The sequence below is a fragment of the Coffea arabica genome, chromosome 3c (assembly GCF_036785885.1).
Source record: "Coffea arabica cultivar ET-39 chromosome 3c, Coffea Arabica ET-39 HiFi, whole genome shotgun sequence".
Lineage (NCBI taxonomy): Eukaryota > Viridiplantae > Streptophyta > Magnoliopsida > Gentianales > Rubiaceae > Coffea > Coffea arabica.
In genome coordinates this window covers 32,902,188-32,914,020 of record NC_092314.1, presented here as the reverse complement: position 1 = coordinate 32,914,020, position 11,833 = coordinate 32,902,188, and the positions used below count along the sequence as shown (strand labels likewise).

Here is an 11,833-nt window from a genome sequence, read left to right as displayed (position 1 = left end):
CAAGAAGGTCCCAGTACTCATCCATGGTGGTCAGCCCATCTCCGAGTCACTTGTGATTGTGCAGTACGTTGATGAGGTCTGGTCTGGTCCTCCCTCTCTCCTTCCTGCTGATCCCTATGACCGCGCCACAGCTCGCTTTTGGGCCGCTTACATTGATGAAAAGTGCAGAGGCCCCATTCTGGGTCCAGACACGTGGCAGCCCAAGAATGGCCGAACTGGGCCTTGGCCCTCAGACCCCTGGGAGCGGCCCCGGGCCGTACCGGCTAGGGCTCCCAGGGGAGGCGAACGTCCATCCCGAAGAGGTCGGGGGTAATCCCCTTGAGTGCGGGATACTATCTATACTGGGCAAGTCCCGCGTCGTGCGGAGGTCGGACTCCCTTGCAGGTATAAATGATAACGCACATCCACTGTACAAGGTACGCTCACTATAGGCAAATTACTCCCGGTTGTTACGACCTCCCGTGAACTCTACTCACCGGAAAACTAACTTGACCGTCGGAGTGCCCTCGGGGACCACCCTCGGGCCCCCTCAGTTAGCTCATCCTTTCTGTTTTGCAGGCTTGGAGTCAGCTCTGCCATCAGCGACCCGAGCTGATCAGGTCAGCTCTCCTAGGGGAAGTTCCGTGCTTCTTCAGTTGGCGCCGTCTGTGGGAACGTAAGGTAAGTAAGATTGTGTTGATGGCCAGGACGCGATCCAAGCGCACGGCAGAGAGCACCGGCCCTGGGGGCGGTGAGGGGTTCCAGCAGAAAGAGGCCGGGGCGTCCCAGGGCGTCGGGGGCTCAGCCCTTTCAGGGGAGCGGAGGCAGCAGATCTTCCAATTTGTGACAGAGAACCTCCCCATGCTGGAGGATATAATCCGGCAGGCGAAAGAGGGAGAGGGGGCTGGGGGCGCGCAGACCTCCAAGGCCAAGGGGAAGGAGAGGGAGTTACCCCCTGATCCTTCGGAGGATGAGTCGCGAGACCAACCCCCTAGGAGGAAGCGCCCCCGGACTCCTCCCCGCCCCCGAGCCTCGGTGGTCGGGGACAGCGAGAGGTATTCCCGCGACAGATCCGCGAGGAGCCATCCCAGAGACCCCTCTCCGAGGAAGCCCACACGGAATGGGTTCGAGCGTTCCCCGGCTCGGTCTGTCAAGAGCCGGCCCCGCGACCCCCTTTATCTGGACCCTGCTCGGGATGAGCTCGAGCAGATCTTGAGACCCCGGCCATACGAGGATAACTATGCAACCTCGCCTTTTATCCGGGAGATAGAGGACTACCCCCTACTCCGGAGGTTTAAGATTCCGAGCATCGAGATGTACGATGCCTCTACGGACCCAGAGGACCACCTCTCGGTCTTCTTGACGCATATGCGCCTGCAAACCGCCGCGGATGAGGTCCGCTGCAAGACCTTCCCCATGTTCCTAAAGGGGAAGGCGCGGCTCTGGTTCCAGGGGTTGAAACCGGGGTCTATACGGAGCTTTCCCGAGCTGGCTCGGCAGTTTGCAGCCCAGTTCGTCTCCTCGAAGGTCTACGCGAGGAACGCAACCCACCTGATGTCCATCAGGCAAAGGCCCGACGAGTCACTGAAGAATTTCATGACCCGCTTCAATGCGGAGAGTTTGCAGGTCAGGGACAGGGATGAAAAAGTGGTGATGGCTGCCTTCACGAACGGGCTCAGGGTAGAAGAGTTTTTCTACGACCTGGCCAAGAAGCCTCCCGTGCACCTGGAAGAGCTCCTTCGCAGGGCGCACGAGGCTGCTAATGCGGAGGAGGCAGGTCGTCTGAAGAAGGAGTCAGATCGGGAGCTCGGGGATCGGAGAGGTAGGACAAACCCCCCGGAGAACAAGGACGCCCCGTCCAAGAAAAACGTCTTCGACCGGCTCTCGAAGGAGAAGGCCCCTGCTCTGCCGCCACTCCCAGAGAAGACCTACACCCCTCTAACACGGCCCAGAGCTCAGATCTTGGCCGTTATGGAGGCGGAAGGACTAGGAGATCGGCCGCCAAAAATGGGGACGCCCCGAAACAAAAGGAACCAGGACAGGTACTGCGCCTTTCACCGCGACGTGGGACACGACACGGAGGGATGCTGGGCCCTGCGTAAGGAGATAGAAGACCTGATCCAGCGCGGCCTTTTAGGGCGGTTCGTGCGCCGACCAGATCAGGAGCCCGGGCGCAGCCACTACGGAGACAGGCACGAGGGACGACGTCGGGACCGCCCAGAGCGGCGCGACGCTCCTCGAGGCCACTCTCCCGACCAGGACACCCAGAACCTGGCGGGGGTGATAAACACTATTGCCGGAGGTCCCACAGGGGGGGACAGCCATGCAGCTCGGAAGAACAAGCGACCACCCCCCGAAGGGGACGATTCCTTGAAGCGCTTGCGCATGGATGAGGAGATCACCTTCGGGCCAAGGGATGCGGTCCCCCTGGCTTCTGGGAACCATGAGGCCATCGTGATAGACGTTGTCACCAACAACTATCGGGTGAAGAAGGTGTATGTCGACCAGGGTAGTGCGGTCGACATCATGTTCTACAGGGTGTTCAAGGAGCTCGGATTAAGGGATGACCAGCTCACCCCGGTCCGGACACCTCTGGTGGGATTTACCGGACCACCCATCAGATCGGAAGGGATGATCACCCTGATGGTCACAGTAGGACAGGCTCCCAAATGCCGGACTGTTCCCGTCAATTTCGTGGTGGTCAGGCAGCCGTCCCCGTACAATGTGTTCCTGGGGAGGCCTGCTTTGAACGCCCTCCGGGCTGTTTCCTCCACTTACCACCTCAGCGTTAAGTTCCCTACCCCGGGAGGGATAGCCGAAGTGCGCGGCGACCCGGAGGTAGCCAGGGCTTGCTACCTGGCCACACTCCGGGGGCAGGAAAAGGTGGTCGCCCAGACGACCTGTTTGGAGCCTTACATCCCGGGGGATGAGACCCAACAGTTGGGCACCCAGGATGAGATTGAGGAGTTCCCCCTAAGGGGGGACTGGCCCAACCAGGTCCTCCGCATCGGAGCCTTGTTGCCCGCCAAGGAGAAGGAAGACCTGAAAGCTCTGCTAAGAGAGTACTCACAGGTTTTCGCTTGGTCGGTGGATGACATGCCTGGGATCCCAACGGACCTGGCAGTCCACCACCTTGACGTCGACCCTCACTTCAAGCCGGTGAAGCAGAAGAAAAGGAGTTTCGCCCCTGAGAGGAACGAGGTGATCAAGGCGGAGGTCGGCAAGCTGTTGGAGTCCAAGATCATCCTGGAGGTCTACTACCCGACCTGGTTGGCCAATCCGGTCCTAGTCAAGAAGGAGGACCAGACCTGGAGGATGTGCGTAGACTTCACGGATCTTAACAAAGCCTGCCCGAAGGATTGCTTTCCCCTGCCTAGAATCGACAGGTTAGTAGACTCTACTGTGGGTTTTGATGTTTTATGTTTCTTGGATGCTTTTAAGGGATACCACCAGATAGAGATGGCTGAGGAGGACCGGGATAAGACCTCCTTCATCACTGAAGAGGGGACCTACTGCTACAGAACCATGCCGTTCGGACTTAAGAACGCGGGGGCCACTTACCAGCGCCTGGTCAACAAGCTATTCCGAGGACAGATCGGCAGGAACATGGAGGTCTATGTGGACGACATGATCGTCAAAAGCCGGACTGACCAGCGGCTCATACCTGACTTGAGGGAGATCTTGAACATCCTGCTGCAAAGCCGGATGCGCCTAAATCCAAAGAAGTGCACCTTTGGGGTCAGGTCGGGAAGGTTCCTTGGTTTCCTGGTGTCACGAGACGGAATCCGGGCCAACCCGGACAAGTTCCAGGCCATCGTGGACATGGCCCCCCCAAGGAACGTGAAGGAAGTCCAGCGGCTCACGGGGAGAATGGCAGCCCTGAGCAGGTTCCTCTCGCGTTCTGCGGTTCGGGGTCTACCCTTCTTTCGAGTCTTAAAAGCGTCCAAGGATTTTCGTTGGACCGAGGAGTGCCAGAAAGCGTTCGCCGACCTGAAAGCGTATCTGGCCGAGCTGCCCACTCTGACCGCCCCGGAGCTAGGGGAGACCCTATTCCTATATCTGTCCACCTGCAACGAGGCCGTTAGTGCGGTCTTGGTGCGGGAGGACAGGGGGGCCCAGAGGCCGGTGTATTACGTCAGCAGAGCTCTGCAGGGGCCAGAGACTCGATACTCGCCCGCCGAGAAGCTGGTCCTCGCCTTGGTACATGCTGCTCGCAAGCTCCGCCCTTACTTCCAGGCTCACAGTGTTGTAGTCCTGACCGACCAGCCTCTACGGCAGATACTCACCAAGCCCGAGGTCTCGGACAGGATGACCAAGTGGGCCGTCGAGCTGGCCGAGCACGACCTTAGCTATCGGCCCCGCACCACGATCAAGGCCCAGGCCTTAGCAGACTTCCTTGCAGAGGGGGCTAACTTAAACCAAACCGAGTTGGCCTCAACACCCACGGACACCCCGGCGGAGGAGCCTTGGGTGCTGTTCGTGGACGGCGCCTCGAGCAGGGAAGGGAGCAGAGCTGGCCTACTGCTCACCTCGCCAACCGGAGAAGAACTGACATACGCGCTTAGGTTCGATTTTCCGGCATCCAACAACGAGGCAGAATATGAGGCCCTCCTGACGGGGCTGCGGATAGCCCACCAGATGGGCGTCACCGCAATCAGAGTTCGGAGCGACTCTCAGCTCGTCGTCCTCCAGGTCCGCGGGGAGTACGAGGCCAAGGACGAGGTTATGAAGAAATACCTGGCTAAGGTACGGGAGGCGATGGCCCTGTTCAGAACATTTGAAATAGAGCGGGTGCCGAGATCCCAGAACAAGCGGGCAGACGCCCTCTCGAAGTTGGCGTCTTCCTCATTTGCTCACCTGAGCAAGGAGGTCTTGGTAGAGGTGGTAAAACAAAAAAGTATCGATCGGGTCCAGGTCCTGGCTATAGACAGCTCGGCCACCTGGATGACGCCCCTCATAGACTTTCTCAGCTCGGGTGCCCTCCCCGAAAACAAAGCCGAGGCACGCCGAATCCAGCTCCGGGCTGCCAAGTACGCCTACACCGGGGGTACCCTCTATAGGAGGTCGTATTTGTCCCCCTGGTTAAAGTGCGTGACTCCCGAAGAAGGTGATTACGTCCTGCGCGAAGTCCATGAAGGAATATGTGCGGCACACGTGGGATCTCGGGTGTTGGCCAAAAAGTGCCTCCTTTTGGGCTACTACTGGCCCTCTGTCTTCCGAGACGCAGCAGATCTGGTCCAGAAATGCCGAGCTTGCCAGGTACACGCCTCGCTGCGTCATCAGCCAGCTCAGGAGATGATTCCCATCCATAGTCCTTGGCCCCTCGCTCAATGGGGGATAGACCTCCTGGGTCCCTTCCCCCGAGCCCCGGGGAGATATGAGCACCTCGTGGTGGCCATTGACTATTTCACCAAGTGGGTAGAGGCGGAGCCCCTGGTCTCTATCTCGGGGAAGGCAATTCGGAAATTCTTCTGAAAGAGCATAGTTTGCCGGTTTGGGATTCCGCATGTCCTGGTATCCGACAACGGCCGCCAGTTCGCCGAGAACCCTTTCCGGAGCTGGTGCCCTGAGCTCGGAATCAACCAACACTTCACGTCGGTTGGTCATCCCCAGGCCAATGGTCAGGTGGAGAACGCTAACCGAACTGTTCTGCAAGGGTTGAAGACTAGACTGTAGTCCGCCCAATCGAGCTGGCTGGATGAGCTCCCCAGCGTCCTCTGGGCTTACCGTACTACGCCCCGAACGGCTACCCAAGAGACCCCGTTCTCCCTAACTTACGGAGTAGAGGCGGTGGTGCCAGCGGAAGTCGGACTTCCCTCACCCAGAACACAGAATTTCGTGGCAACCTCCAACGAGGAAGAGGTTCGGTGCAGCTTGGACATGCTCGAAGCCAGGCGTGAGGAAGCGGCTGTTCGGATGGCTAAGTATAAGAGCCAGCTCGCCCGCTATCACAACGCCAAAGTGAGGACGGTACAGTACCAGCCTGGGGACCTCGTCCTAAGGAAGAACTCGATCAGCCGAGCTCACAGTTCCAACAAGTTCGACCCAAATTGGGAGGGCCCCTACAAGGTCATTGAGGTAGGTCGGGCCGGTCACTGCAGGCTCGCCAGCATGGATGGATCCGAGGTACCCCGTACTTGGCACTTCTCCAATCTGCGGTTGTTTATAGCATAGGGTGGCCTAGAAATTCGAGTCTGTACTCTGGAATCGGAATTCTTGTTTTCTCAATCAATAAAAGCCTGAATTTACAATTTCACTTCTGCTTGTACTTGTTTCATGGTCACATTTTTTACGAGTCTGCACCTCACACTAGCACACTAAGCGATCTCTCGCTTAATGTCCTAGTGGGGGGTTAGGGGTACGGAGCGGTCAAGTGTGAAGTGTTCGACCCAGGAGGTCGGCACGAACGCACTTAATGTTTAAAGTGTGAAGTGTTCGACCCAGGAGGTCGGCACGAACGCACTTAATGTTTAAAATGTGAAGTGTTCGACCCAGGAGGTCGGCACGAACGCACTTAATGTTTAAAGTGTGAAGTGTTCGACCCAAGAGGTCGGCACGCACTTAATGTTTAAAGTGTGAAGGAGGTCGGCGCGAACGCACTTAATGCTTAAAGTATGAAGTGGTCGACCCAGGAGATCGGCACGAACGCACTTAATGTTTAAAGTGTGAAGTGTTCGACCCAGGAGGTCGGCACGAACGCACTTAATGTTTAAAGCATGAAGTGTTCGACTCAGGAGGTCGGCGCGAACGCACTTAATGCTTAAAGTATGAAGTGGTCGACCCAGGAGGTCGGCACGAGCGCACTTAATGTTTATGAACCGTTCGACCCAGGAGGTCGGATCGACAGAATGGGAGCAGGCAAGAAATGCAGAATAATCCTCAAGTTTTATACATGCATTCGAAGCCTATCTATTACAAGGCTTACAGAGTCTCTGAGCCGCCTATCTATTACAAGGTACTCCACCTATCTACCGCAAAATTCCCGAGTTGGCAGCCCCCTTCGATGTCTGTTCTACCTGCTGGTGGCCCGACCGGGATAGGAGATGAAAGTACACCTTAAACATGCTGAGAGGCCCGGAGCAAGTGCTGAAAGTACATTTTAAGCATGTTGAGAGGCGTATGGTGGAAGCCATTCAGGAGCCCGGGAGCAGGGGAGCCCTTCCGTCTCGGATGGACCTCCAAGAGCTTTTTCAATTGGAGCACGGTCACATCCTTATAAGAAGACAGAAAGGGTCCCTGGGGAGGCTGCCGCCCTAGACCACCGGCTCCTTCCCGGCAGCTCGGCCAGGAGACCCGTCCTCCTCCAAGGGAACTTCCTCCAACTCGGCCCCAGTGTCAGCCCGGCTCGCCAGCTCCTTCAGGGAGTGCCCCTTGCGATACCCGTCGAAGAGCCAGTCCAGCCTCGCCTCGGCTGCAGGGTTGTAGTCCTTGAATCTCGCCAAGTCGAGGCCAGGGGGGTTGAGCTTCTTCACCTGGTCCAGGGCCCGGGTGCAGCCGACCTGGAGGATGGGCAGGTTGAGGTGGGCGATGTCCTCCTCAAACTGGTCGGAAGTAAGGAACTCCCGAACAGCCCTCTTCCGCTCCCGGCTGACGGTGCCGGAGAGCTCGAGGACGTGCTCCTCCTTCAGCTTGGCCACACTGGCCTTCTCCTGGTCGAGCTCCGACCTGGTAGAGACAAGCTGGACCTGAGCAGCGTCCAGCTCCTTCTCGGCCTTGTCCAGTTTGGCCTTGAGGGAGCTTGCCTCCTTGAGGGCCTGGGACAGCTTCTTCTCCGCCTCCAAGTTCTTTGTCCGCATCTTCTCCAGGTCGGGTGACAGCTCGGAGAAGCGGGTCACCAGGGCGGCACCAGCGGCGTTGGCCTGAAGGAGAAAGAAAGCAGTTCAGCGCGTCACACTACTCAGCCCAGACACGGAGGCCAAATTATCCCAGGGGCAGAAAACTTACTTGGGCCTGGGAGGTGAAGTACATGTCCTGGAACTCGGCTGGGTCGGCGAGCTCCATCCACCTCTTGTCCCGCGGAAGGACCGAGCCCACCATCAGCTCCCGAGCTGCCTCAGGGAATTGGACCCGGTCGTTGATGGAGAGCTTCCAGGAGGGGCAGAAGTGGCGGGGATCGTGCATAATGGGGGCTTGGCCCGGCTTTTGGGGGAGGATGTGGCGGAAGTGCCACAAGCTCGGAGGAGGGGACTCCAGAGCATGCTCCTCAGCGGAGCCAACGCCCACGTGGACGGGACCCCCAGATGGCACAAGGGGGAGCGGCGAGGGAACAGCCGGCGCGGGCCTCTTTTGCCCGACCTGGGAGGCCTCCTCAGCCCTGCCCCTCTTCTGCCCGGCCGCTTTCTTCTTGTTGGCGGCCTGCTTGGAGGGGGAGGGTTGTGACGACTCTTTCTGGGGGGCTGAGCCGCACCCCGGGGTGGAAGCCCCACCTGGGGCCCCCCGAGCAGCCTCAGGCTGGGGGTCGGGAGTGGCCTCCTCGAGGGGTGCGCCCAGTAGCTGGGAGAGCTTCCTCACTGCAATGAACACCACCAGATCAGCCAAACGCAAGACAGTTAAGGGTAAGAAAGGAAAACTATATACTACAAAAGCGACAGGGGCAAAGCCAGCGTTACAGGTGTCGAGTTTGGGCTGGGGGGTAGCCACCTCCCCAGAGGATCCGGACATCGTCCCCATCAGCCCGGCTGCGGAGATCTGCTCGGTGGAGATCTTGGTGACATCGAGCTTCACCTTGGAACCCAACAGCTGGCCGAGGGTCTCGTAGTCCAGGTCCTCCGGGTAGGGGTCGGCCTTGACTCCCCCAACCTTCCACACATTGGGGGGAAAATGTGTGGACCTGACAAAGAAGAAGTCCTCCTTCCAGTCCTTCACGGAGGAGGGGAGCCCTTAGAACAACTCCTGGGCCCCTTTTCCCCCCTTGGTCTGAGGGCCACGGCGGGAGAAGTAGTACCACCCCGGGAGGGCGGCCTTAAGAATGAAGGCAGCTTGGAAGAGGGAAAGAGAGTAAGGGATGTCGCAGAGAAGGCAGTAGATCAGGAATCCGGTGATGATCCTGATGGAGGTGGGATGAAACTGTGTGATTCTGAGCCCCCAGTGATTCAGAATCTCGGTTAGAGCTGGATGGATGGGGAGACGGAGCCCTGCGATGAGCTGCACCCTATAGATGGCTACGAAGCCAGGAGGAGGCCGGCAGGCCCGGTCGTCGGGCCCGGCCAACCTCGGCTCGTAGACTGGAGGGATGGAGTACGACCTAGCCAGCTCGGCCAAATCCTGGGGAGAGAGGGTGGCCTCCTGCAGGTCGGGATAGCCATAGGAGAATTCAGGATCATTCCCCTGCTCGGGAGCAGGGGACCCCCCCGATGAGTCCCTATCCTCCCCGGCTCCCTCCTGGGCTCCGCCAGGGGAATCATGGGGGGATTTGGGGGAGGGAGTGGAGGTAGCCTGCCGCGCGATGAGCTCGTCGAGCTCGGCTGCCTCCTCAAGGGCTTGGGCCGAACGGGAGTGGGCAGACGGAGAACTCATGGTATCGGCAGGCTCAAGTAGGTCTGAGGTGTGGAAGCTGGGGCTAGAGAAAGAAGAAGAGGAAGGGGGGAGGGGGAGAAGATGGTGATGAAGATGAGGGGGAAGGCGAGGAAAGAACGGTGATTCGGGGGGCTCTGCGGCGGACGGAAATTACAGCAACAGAGGAAGAGGCGCCGGAATGATCCGACATAAAAAATGGGAGGCGGCAGAAGGCAAAAGAGACACTGCAAAGAGGGAGGATGAATCGCAAAAAGGACTTACTGATGACGGCAGGAGAAGGACTGAAGGCTCGCCGGAATCTGGGCACAGGACGCCGGAAGTTGCTGGAAAACGGAAATGTGGGTGCGCAGGGAGAGTGATAACTTGAAATGCACAAGAGGAAGCGGAAATGGCAAATGGGACAGAGGAGAATTTGGCATCCCCTATTTATGGGGGAAAGAGTGGAGGGAAAACGGTTGCGTGAATTTGAACCGACCCCCATGTGAACGCATTTAATGCTGGCACGAAAACCGAAGAGGCGGGACAGCTGAAAGGACACGGGCGCAGCGTCCCTGTGACAGCCCTGTACCAGAAGTGACCTCGGCAGAGTAGTGCGCGGCTCTGGCCTCCCACGTGGCGGAGGTAGATTAGGTCTGTCTGACAGTCCTACCTAATCTAGGGGGCTAGTGCAGAGGCCCCATTCTGGGCCCAAACACGTGGCAGCCCAGGAATGGCCGAGCTGGACCTTGGCCCTCAGACCCCTGGGAGCGGCCCCGGGCCGTACCGGCTAGGGCTCCCAGGTGGGATGGGCTGAGAGGTTTACTTCTAATAAAGCTGTTGATGGTGTTATTCCCGAGCCTGAGGAACTCGTTAACTTTATGAAAATGCAAGCTAGGGCCGCTGCTGCTGCTGATGCTTCTTCAAAGTGAAAAGGGCGCATCTTTTCATGCGCCCATGACTGATGGCCCGAGTGGTCATCGTTTTTTCATTTTTTTTCATTTTTGTTGTTGTTTGGACTGTGCGAGAATAATTGTAATGGGGAAGCTTCCTTTCCCAAATGAAAGTTGTAATGGGAGAGCTTCCTTTCATGAATGGAAGCTCTCTCCTTTTTTTTTTTTTTATTTATTTCTTCTGATTCCAATTTCGTGGGATGACCTATGAAATGGTTTTTTTTTTTTGTTACATTGCACCTTGCTGAAACTTAAAATCAAATTATTTCTTTTCTTTTCTTTTTATAAATTGATTATCCAATCTGGAAGAAGATCAGAAAGGAAATTTGATTAAAGTGGGAGGGGCTCAAGAACTCAGCACAAGGCATTAAGTGCGACTTGAAGTAGAAATATGTAAGTAAACTGGTGTTGCTGCACTTTGTGGCCCAAACTAGGACATTTCACCGTGTCCAACCGTTCTATGAGCCTTCTAAGTAATTCTGCGCAATGTAACGTATTTGCCCATTAACCAATAAGTGGTACAATGAAAGGTACAGCTTTGTATTCCTGGACATCCATGTGAGGACTTATAAATTTGTTTATATTTTTTTATAATTTCTTTTATTTTTGAATAAGTTAATTTATAATTTCCTCAATACTAATTTACTTGCCTTAGTAGGTGTAACAAATAATATAGTTGAGAGTTTTACTTTTACTTTTATAGTTGATGCATGCTAGGGTTTAAGGTATATAATGGTAGTGTGATTAATTGGTAAGGTGTATGCAATAAATTTGGTGGATGAGAGTGGGTATTAAGTAAGGGAAAGTATGTGATTAAAAGTGTTAAGAGTAAATTAGTGGGTCATAAGTTAAAAATACAAGTGAGACAAAGAAATAGATTTGAACAGACTTGCGCTGCTTGTTACCGGCTAGAGACACTACTCGAACTAACAAAGAACACAAGTGAGACGAAGAAATAGGTTTGAACCAACTTGCACTGCTTGTTACCGGTTAGAGACACTATTTGACCAAGATTTTCTTTCCTTAATCTTCTTATTTCCCTTTTATTTTCCTTCCCTAAATTTTTTGGGGTGTTGGCCAAAAATTTTGACCAAAAAAGAGAGAAACAGAAAAGAAAGAAAAGGAAAAAAATGGAAGGTGACAAGTGTTGGCAATCAAGGCCAACTTTTACCAAAAACCTTTCTTCCATTTCATTAAAATTTCCTTCATTTTTCTATCATCTTGGCCGACCAAAAGAGAGAGAAAAAGAGAGAAGAAAACTTCAATTTTCATCTTGATTTTGCCTTGATTTGATGAGGAATCAATAAGAACTACAAATCTAATCCGAACAAACTTGCAACAAGGTGACAAAGAAACTTGAGGTGAAGCGATTTTGCATAGGCAACCTTGGTTTTGTATTTTTCCTTGAG

The 11,833-nt window shown here is 55.6% G+C and overlaps 1 protein-coding gene across 1 annotated transcript; it reads left to right on the top strand.

Moving 5' to 3' along the window:
* The first annotated feature begins 678 nt into the window (after positions 1 to 678).
* On the top strand, positions 679 to 5,454 carry LOC140037913 (uncharacterized). Its single transcript, XM_072083082.1, has one exon. The coding sequence runs from the start codon at positions 679 to 681 to the stop codon at positions 5,452 to 5,454; it is 4,776 nt and encodes a 1,591-aa protein (XP_071939183.1).
* Positions 5,455 to 11,833: the final 6,379 nt, after the last annotated feature.